Here is a 9,913-nt window from a genome sequence, read left to right on the forward strand (position 1 = left end):
TTTCTGAAGTAAAATTGAAAATAAGAACTTCTGCATTTGAAAGGATGGTCTGGTGATTGCATCAGGAAGTTTTAAGTTTTCCACAAAGCAAAATCCCATAAAGTTAGTAGGTACATTTATGTAAAACCACAGTGTTCTATTTAAACTTGTTTCTCTTTTCATTCAAGTCATGGCAATACTGTCAAGATGAGTTCAATATGCCCAAAGTTTTGCTGCAGTTTTCTGGACTGTTACCAGTTTACTACTTGTTCCTGGAGAGACAAGACAGAAGAGGAGGGGAGGGAGGGAGACTGAGGAGCTCCCACTGGCCTTTTAAGTATGTAAGGAACAGGAGTAGTTTAGTCCCCTTAGAGATAGATGGATTTGATGTTTGATTTCACTCTTTACTAGGGTGAACTGACAGGTTAATTTTATATAATTACTGTTTAGTTTTTAGTGAGAATGTTCACTTTAATTATATCAGATGGTGCTGAGGGTAATTTTTCATAGCAATTCTTGTGAGGTTTTTCCCTATCTTACACTTTGTTAAAGTCAGTTAATATTTTTAGGCTGGTTTGAAGGATTTATCTTTCTTAGGTTTATTTAGGGAGGCCCTCAACAAGGCTCATCCCTCCCTAGTAGAGGAGGGCATCCTACTACTGGTTATATACAATGTTATATGTCTTTTTTTTCTTTGAAGGTTGGAATCTCCTAAATAAATTTGTCCTTCACAAATATACTGAAGACTGTTACCAGCACCAAATGTGCATCTCCTGATCTTGAACATCAGCAGAACTGACTGTCAAATGCTGAGTCATAGCTTGAAACACGAAGAGGAGGTCAACTTTATGTAGTAACTAATGACTAGAGAAAGAAGAGAGCTGAATTCTAGTACCTGCTCTGCAGTCTCAAACAATCAGTAGCATATTGTGCAAAAGATACTACCTTCTGCCTCTCCCTTCATGCTAAGCATAGCTTCTTGAGTCAGCATAGGTGTTGGTGTCTCTTAACTCTATACAGAGCTAAGCCCAAGGGAAAGCACTTGCACTGCAGCACATACTTGGCTGGCAAGTATTTTGGTAAACAGTCTTGTTCATATGAAGTTCAGGCTCCTAATGGTAATGTAAAATTTTAGAATTTGTCAATATTTCAGTCTGTGCTCTAATGTTTTCCTGAAGGAAGAAAGTGTTTGCACATTTCCATGTTTGCTTTAGCTGGTGCAAATTGAAGCAGTCCTGACTTTGCAGCTGTGGACAGAGAAGGATGGGGGAAATGTCCAGTCCCTCCTCTGGCACTATCTGTTTTGTAGGTGGGAAATGAGCAGGGTCAGGTAACTGATCCAAGCAAAACCTAACTCAGCTGGGGAAGCAGAACGATAGCAGCCCTAACATCTGTCACCTTCCGTTGTTTTTAGTTGAAATAATAATTTACTTCTCTAAATTTTTTTTCAGCTTTTGTAATTTTAAAAATAAGGTATGAAATTATGTAAAAAGCATAAGCAATATTATTTTACAACCCTCTTACAAACCTTTTTTTAACAAGTCACATTATGGTTTTTTTTAGGATATTACTACTTTAACTGGTGTTCCAGATGAGCACATCAAAACCAGGAAAGTTCACATTTTTGTTCCAGCACGTAATGCAATGCAGTCAGGACTTAACAATACAAAGAAGTGGAAGATGGAATTTGATAACAGGGAGCGCTGGGAGAACCCGTTGATGGGCTGGGCATCTACGTGAGTACTTACTGAATTTGAAAATACTTTTCTTCTGTATTCGGCTCTCACTAGTAATCTAAATCTGAAATATCCTTTCTACCTGTAAATCTGGTTGTGTTTTAACAGTACTTACAGTAAGTGGTTGGGTTTGTTTGTTGTATGATTTATGATCTGTTAAGTTTAAAAGCAGATTTTTACTCACAACATCATCTGGAAGAGTTTGAAAAAGATGTTAACAACCAGAAATTTCAATGATTACATTGTGGTGATGTTACTGTGTGGCAGCATCAGGGCCAGAAAGTCTTTAGTTACATAAAGTAGTAAATCATTCTCAGCTCTCAATTGCATCTTTTAAACAAAACCAACAGTACTTCTGGATTTTTTTTATCCTGAGGATCTAAAACAAGGAGTCATAACTAATAAAAAAACCACAACAAACCAAGCTATTTAAAATATTACACTGTTTCTTTAAATATTGCTAATATTAGTATTAAAAACTCTTAAATACACAAAAAGTACAGAAAGGAACTACTTTTAGCTAGATATGCTGTAATTTGGAGATGTAATTACAATTTGGATGCATCTAATTTTTAATTCTTTTTTTCCCCTTATATGAATACACTACCTGCATTTCACAGCATGGTTAGAATTCCTGTAGACTCTGAAAACTATGCCAGCAATTCCTCTGAAAATACTGTAATTTTGATTTGAAGTTGTCTCCTTTGAGGCATATTGAGAATAGTTAATTATTATACATAAACCAAAGTCAGCCACTAAAGATTATTTTTCAAATTTCCGAAAGGATAAAATGTGTACTGAAAATACCTGGCTACAGTCATATTAGCACTTCTGAGCAAAGAATACAAAATTCTATGAAAGAAAACTTTAAAACCTTAAACATTAAATTACCTGAGGATGCATTTTTTTGAGATTTATTAACATTCCAAATCCAGTCACAGAATTTTTTTTTATTTATAACATAAGTATATCCAGAAATTTAGTTCAAAGTAACTCTGAAATCAAGTCTCATAAAAATTTGAGGAGGCTCTACATACGTTTTTATTTTGGGGTAGGGAAAGGAATTTCTCATGGGTAAGCAAGCTTCAGGTAGAATAAAAGCAAGTGCTCTGTTGAGAATTGGCACTGCTAGGTTAACAGTTTTGTAAATTAGTTTGCATCTGTTCTATTTTTAAGGCATTCTTGTAAAAACTGTTAGTGTTGACTCTGGTGTTACCATTCAACACCCAAAAATACCTAAGAGTTTTTTCTCTTGAGATTTAATTTCTGCAAAGACCATTTCTTAGACATTTTTCCATTTCCTTTTGAATAATGTAATGGGATTAGTGGATTAGAGCTGTTTAGGGTCTACATATTAAAGCCCTTTTTTCTCTGAACACAATATACTTATTTACCTCTAGGTCTTTCCTATATTTCTGTCATTTTAGTCTTGTTTGGGGTTAGGGGTTTTTTGCACTTGCTGTTTCTTGGCTGTTGGGGCTTTTCTTCAGTGAAGATTATCCAGTTATAGATCTAAAGAAAATGGAACTGTGGCATTTTTTTTTAATTGGGAGGTTTCGTTACAAGAATGCCTAAAGGCAAAGTTCTCAAGTACACCTTATAATATAAAGCTGTAAACAAAGAAACGTGGCAAGTGTGAAGTTTCCATTGTATGAGAGCTCTTAAGAGAACAAAATGTGGAATCCTAGTGTTCAGTGACTGATAAAAGAATTTGGGGTAGGTATAGGAAATTCTGTGGCATTGGAACTGCTGACACTATCAGGACGTCATGCTGGACATCCTGAAATCAAGTTTGCTCACACGGATAGTTCATTTATAGAAATAAATCAGAAGTGTCTTTAGATTGAATGAAAGATTATTCCACATAAAACAGAAGAAATAATTTCTGCAAAATTCTCATTTCCCATCTACCTCTATCCAGGAAGGCTTTTGCCATATTTGCAGTACTGAATGGGCACTGGTACCTCACTACACTTCAGACTTAAAGCTTCTTTGTTCCTTTTTTAGTAGTGTTGAAAAGATTTTTCTAACCCAAATCATGGAAGAGACTAACAACAAGCACAAGTTGTCACAATATTGCAGTACACTGGGGCCACTTCATTCTCCACTGGTCATGTCATGAACTAATTCTTAGCTCCTAATTTACTTACTGCTGTTTTAAGAGAAATCTTTAAATGTCTTTAAGAGAGCCTATTGCAGTGGCTTGCAAAAGTGTAATTTATGTTTTTATCCTGGTTTTGTTTGTTTGTTGTGTGTTTTTTGTTTGTTTGTTTGTGATTTTTTTTATTGGAGAATATATTGGATATATAGTGAATTCCATTTTTCCATGTGTACATCAGATAAAATTACACTGTTGTCTTTGCTGGAAGCGAGATTCCCCCTTTTCCCCTCCCCCTTTGCCAGTCACAGGCTTTGTCCTTTATTGTAGAGAGTTCAGTGTATCTTCGGTCTTTTCTCTTCATTTATCCTTCTAGCTTCAAAGAGAGAACAGTTGAGAGGCAGCTCCTTCAATAGTTTGTTGCAATTTGGTCTTGTCTTTCCAGTTGTCTCCCAGGCTCATAGGCAGTGTTGTCTCAGGGAGGCTTTATCTGTCTTTGTGCTGCTACAACCAGTATCTCATTTCTTTAAGAGTTAGAACCCCTCTATTTTTTTTTCATCCTTTGCCATTGTTCTTAAATTGAGCTTTTATAGCAATAAATAAGGCAATTTCATGTTTTAACTGAAATTTTAATTTGTTTCAAAAGGGTTTATGGTGTTCCATTCCTTTCAAAAATGCAGTTTAAGAATAGGTGGTCATCTAAAACTAACCACTATGTAATTAGTTAGCTAGCAGTTTGCATTTTGGAGCTTCATTTTTTGTTGAGGCGTGTGATCTTGCTTGCTGTGTAGGAATAAATTGTGGAGGTCATGTGACCTCAGCCAAAGCAGAACTCTCAATATTTTTTATGGACTTTTCAGTTTCTGCTTAATTCCTTCTCTGCTCACTTAAGTATTCTGCTCTTTTCTCTCTGAGATTATTCTTTCCCTAGCTGCTCTACAGACTCTTGGTCTCCTTGAAATGTTAAGGATTACCTTAAACCTTACAAAAAGAGAGGGATTTTACAGATTTAAATTAAAAAGAGTATTGCAGAGCACTTGCTACAACCTCAGCAAGTGGTTAGACATGTTTGTCTACTAACCCAATTAATTTTTGCAAGTAGTTGTGAGGGAAGTTTAACACACTGAAAGAGTAAAACAGTACTCTGCAGAAAAGAAGTGCTGACCCTGGAAATAATTTTAAAAAGTGTTTTGAAGGTTTGTGAGTTGGCATACTAAAGTGAGCTGTGTAATACAGCTTTTAATATTTGAGATACAGATATAATTTTTTTTCTATTTCCGATCTGCCTAAAAATTGTCATCTGATTTCTTACAGAGCTGATCCTTTATCCAACATGGTTCTCACTTTCTCTACTAAAGAAGATGCCATTGCTTTTGCTGAAAAAAATGGTATGTATTGTATGAATGGGCTATGAGGGGTTCATCCTTCTATAGGCAATCTTGATCTCAAAGTATTAACAACAGAATAAGTACAGGATAAAGTACCTTCCCTCTGTTCTGCAGAATTGGTAGACTGCTAGTGTTCTACAAGAGGAGGAGGGAAATAGGAATGGGGGATATTGCCAAGGACGCTGAAGGCATTGAATCTAGACTTTCCACTCTCTAGAAAGGTGTTTCAGTCATTAATATTAAAATGTAACATTAATATTAAAATGCTTTTGCAAGTATCTCTGTTTTGAATGAGAGCTGAATGAGACCTTGCTCAGGTCTTGAAGGAAAGTTAATACTTCAAGTGTATCCCAGGCTTGGTGTTCTGGCTACATGGCAATGTGTTCTTTGCCTGAAGGCTTAACATGAGTATCTCAGTTCTTACTAAGGGAAACTGTCAGAGTGCTTGCGAATATTTGATAATCAGAAAAACTAAAATGACTACCAAGTAAGCATGTTGGACTTCATTTTTGGCTGTGTTGCAGCACAGATTTATTGTAAAAGGAACCCAAGAGGATCATCAAGTCCAACTCGCTGCTCCTCGTAGGACTGCCTAAAAGTAAACGGTGTGACTAAAAGCATTGCCCAGATAATCACTGAACTCTGACAGGCTTGGTGTCCTGGTCATTTCCCTGGGGAGCCTGTTCCCGTGACCAACCACTCTTTCAGTGAATAAGCTTTTACTGTTGTTGAGTCTGGATTTCCCCAGTTGCAGTTTCATTGCATTCTTTGTGTCCTGTCAGTGGTCACCAGAGGGGACATCCCCTCCCTGCTCCCCATGAGGAACCTTTAGATTGAGGATGTTATGCCTAACTCTTAGCATGAGAGTCTAAACACGTACACTTGATGATTGTTCTTGTGAAAAAGACAGTAGAAAAGCCAGTATCATCACTTAATAATTTTTTAAGCTGATATATCAGAGGGAGTGTATCTGTAAACTTATTTCGTTAGTTAGGCTTGTATTTCCTTACAGAATGATGGTACCACAAACAGTACCCATAATCTCAGCCTTTTGAATATTCAGCAGTCCTTTTTCGTGTTAGCATGTTTTTTTGCTGCTCTCTTTTCTTTTTTTTCTTCTGAATCAACTCAATTTTCCTTAAAAAGTTAATCTTGATGCTTAGTCCCTGTGGATGTGAAGAAGATTAATTACATTGAGATAAAGCCAGGAATAATACATATGAAGCATAAGCTTCTTCAGAAGTCTTCCCTGTGGTCTTCAGCTTCCAACTGTATTTAGTCTGGGGTAAATAGTACAGTTCCTTGCTCAGACCAAATTATGCAGAGTTGTTAGATGGTTGATGTTGTGTACCACAAACATTGTAAGTCCATTAACCTATACATCTAAGAAACCAAACCATTTAATGTGCAATTTATTTGCACTTTTTAATGGTAAAGGCTAGTATTTAATTTGTCTGTTCCTCTTTGAATGGATTTTTTTTTTGGCTTAATAGTCCTAATTTTATTGAAAAATAAGTTCTACTATCTAAGAAATTAATAGGATCATATTTGCATTGGATAATTGTGTGATTTTATTAGTGTTTTTTATTGTTTTATGAACAAATATGAAATTTGGGAGAATTTGGTATAGTTGCATTTATGTGTCTGTATTGTTCACGTTATTTCTTGAACAATTCAGCATACAAGAGAGAAAAATTAATGTAATGAGCTGCTTATGTCATCTCTTTGTAGATGTTATATTTGTCCTTTCAAAGTGCAGATTCAAGTAAAATGCATTTGTTCAGTGTAGAAAGTTTATGCCTTTACTGAGTTAGAAATTACTCCATTGTGCACGAAACCAAATAAACTAGGGCTATGACTTGGTATTAATATTAGTAGTTCATAATTGAGATGCACCAAACTTTTCTGTAGATACTGGCTTGCCTAAATTGTGATTTCATTTTTATTTATGCATATGATATGTGCATAATATTTTCTGTAGTGATATCTTCAGTATCATATGTAGCTAGAAATACAAATTTTACATTATTTAGTTATGCTTTTTAAAATACATTAGAAATTTAGGCACACATTTACACTGGAAGTTAGCTTCTTAACCAAGATAGTATTGAGACATATCTAGGTCTACAAACACAAATACTTAACTCTCTCTGGTCCTCCTGTATGAACCACACAAATTTTCCATTACAAAATTCCTTAAGAACCTAGAGTTTAATTTCTGAAAATTCTAGATATTGCAGGTTATTTTGGTACAGTTGGTAAACTCAGAGTTCTTTCTCACCAAAGAACTTAAGGAGGTAAGACAAGCTGTCTTTCTGCCTGTCCCGTCTGATGTGTCTTCTAATGCTGGAGTAGCAGTGCTGGATACACTAACAGGAAACATTGCTGTCCAAAATATTACTGCTGAGAATGGTCTGAGGTCCAGGCAAGGAGGAAACATTGTAAACTGGAAGAAATTAAAAGTTCTGACTGTTGACCTAATTTTTTTTTTGTCCTGTCTGACATCACTGAAGCAGTTGTGTAAAAACATACAGCTTAAGTAACAAGGATGGAGAGTTTTTCTACTCCACAATAACCTTTAGTCAGGTGGTGAGGGTGTTCTTCCAGAGACGGTGAAATCTGCTTTCTGTCTACTTGGATTGTATGGCAGGGCTCTGGGCAAGAGTAACTCCCCCCACCATTCTGGTATTTTTATAAAAGTGACCTCTGCTCTCTGTTGTGAACAACTCAAAGTGCTGGTCTGAAGGAGTCTGTTCCAAAGTGTGGAACCTAATCACATATGGTGGCCTCTTGCAATTTTTAGTTAAATGTAACTAACCTTATGTATTTTGGATATCTATGGCAGTGCAAGTCATTGTGCTGGCAGTTGCAAATCTCTTTTGGAGGCACTCGGCCCCTCTCCATGTAGTGTATAAAAAGATGAAGCAATACCTTGGGGCTGTAGATTCCATTCCAGCAGCCAAATGTCTCAATGTTAGGTGTTACAATGCTGAATGTTGCAATACTGAAGTCTGTCTCTGGATCTAGTTCTGGCTGTTTACTCAAGCTTATATTTTTAATCAGAACAGGAGGCAAAAGGCAGTGTTCTCACAGATGGAAAGAATATGTTTTTAAAATCTCTATTCAGTGTTTCTTACAGAGAGTAGTTAACTTGGAAATTAACACTGGTTGGGACTAATAAACATGAAGAAAATGTTTGTGTGACATTTGTGAATACACAAAAATGAGGCAGTGACATGACAACTTGTGTATCTTACAGAACATTTTGGTGTGTAGGTGTATCTTGACTGTTTACTGTGAGCACCTTAACTGTAAAAATGCAGATATATGTTAAACATTTTAGGGCTTACAACTTCCAGTTTTAAAACTAAGGAAGAAAAGTACTGTCTTACGAGTATCACTTAAAACTGCATATTTAACCACTTCTAGCTTCAACTGAAGTATCTCAACTTTGAGTGAAATATTGCAGCTAAAGAGACCAAACTTCGGAATACTGAGTGCTGCCCTGGCAACTTTCCAGGCACCTGGAGGCTGCAACCAATTTGCATTTTGATTTACATAAACACTAATGTCTCCACCTCCTCTTTTCTGACATTTTTAAGCATTTCTCTTGCTTAACTATCACATAATTTACTTGTCTTCTATCACTTCATTCCCTTTTCTTTTTACTCCTAATTTTTTATGTTCTTATAAAAATGTTAAGTATTAAACTCCTTTCTAATATTGAAGTTTTTTCTTTCCTTTTCATTTTTTTGGTCCTCCTACCTTTCTTTTTTTTCTAGCTTTCCAAGGTCTCCATTGTCTCCCAGCCTTTGAGATTGATCTTCTATATGTTATTTTTTTTCCATGTTTTTTCTTATCTTCTTCATTTCCTGTGCCAACATACACAGGGCCTTAGTGCTTCTGTGGTGCTGTGGAGTTGTGGAGCCATGAACTTACAGGACAGTCAGTCTTCCCTGTTGAGCTTTTCATTGGTGACTGTCAAGTTGTCTGTAGTATGGTCAGGTCTTGCCATCTCACAGGATGGTTATTAGCCACATTTCAGTATTCTCCATTGCCAACTAGAAAGGAATAGATTACTGGGTGCCTACGTGGAGAAAAACATATTAAATCTAAAACCTTTAAGTTGCATTTGCTGTATATTGTGTGTTGAGAATATAATTCTCGTCGTTTCTTGTCTTCCCCTGCCGCATAACCTCTAGGCTGGAGTTACGATGTTGAAGAGAAGAAGATTCCAAAACCTAAATCCAAGTCTTACGGTGCAAATTTTTCATGGAACAAAAGAACAAGAGTGTCTACAAAATAGGTTGGCATTGGCTGTGTGACTGTGAATAAAGTCAGCTGTGCTGTATTTATAGTCCATATAATACATCTCTTAATCTCCTAATAAATTTGACCTTTAAACTACCTATGCATCTTGTGATGTCTATTTAAAATGTTTTTGATGTCTCCAATTGAACCTGTTACAAACTTCCCTATAAATAGAGGAGATTTGAAGTGTTCATACTTCTAAAAAATTGCTTTACTAGGAATATCAAAAGGAATGTTTGAAATCAGCTGCAACTTTAGAGGTTATGATTAATCTTTGATGGTAATTTTATATCTACTATCCTGTTTAAACTTCTGAAGTTTAGTAAGTTCAATAAGCTTTGCATATAAAAAGTCTTTGAATAAAAGCTGGGGTTTTTTTTCTTTCAATACAGGACAGTTTT

At 35.8% G+C, this 9,913-nt stretch overlaps 1 protein-coding gene across 1 annotated transcript in view; it reads left to right on the forward strand.

Annotated features, from left to right (window-relative positions):
* NDUFS4 (NADH:ubiquinone oxidoreductase subunit S4) overlaps positions 1-9,608 on the forward strand; it is a 47,135-nt gene extending 37,527 nt beyond the window's left edge. Inside the window, exons 3-5 of the mRNA XM_069001728.1 lie at positions 1,543-1,715; positions 5,128-5,201; positions 9,404-9,608. Coding sequence (XP_068857829.1) covers positions 1,543-1,715; positions 5,128-5,201; positions 9,404-9,507 — 351 coding nt within the window. The 3' untranslated portion in view covers positions 9,508-9,608. The remainder of the gene's footprint in view (positions 1-1,542; positions 1,716-5,127; positions 5,202-9,403) is intronic.
* Positions 9,609-9,913: the final 305 nt, after the last annotated feature.

This window comes from Aphelocoma coerulescens, assembly GCF_041296385.1.
Source record: "Aphelocoma coerulescens isolate FSJ_1873_10779 chromosome Z unlocalized genomic scaffold, UR_Acoe_1.0 ChrZ, whole genome shotgun sequence".
Classification (NCBI taxonomy): domain Eukaryota; kingdom Metazoa; phylum Chordata; class Aves; order Passeriformes; family Corvidae; genus Aphelocoma; species Aphelocoma coerulescens.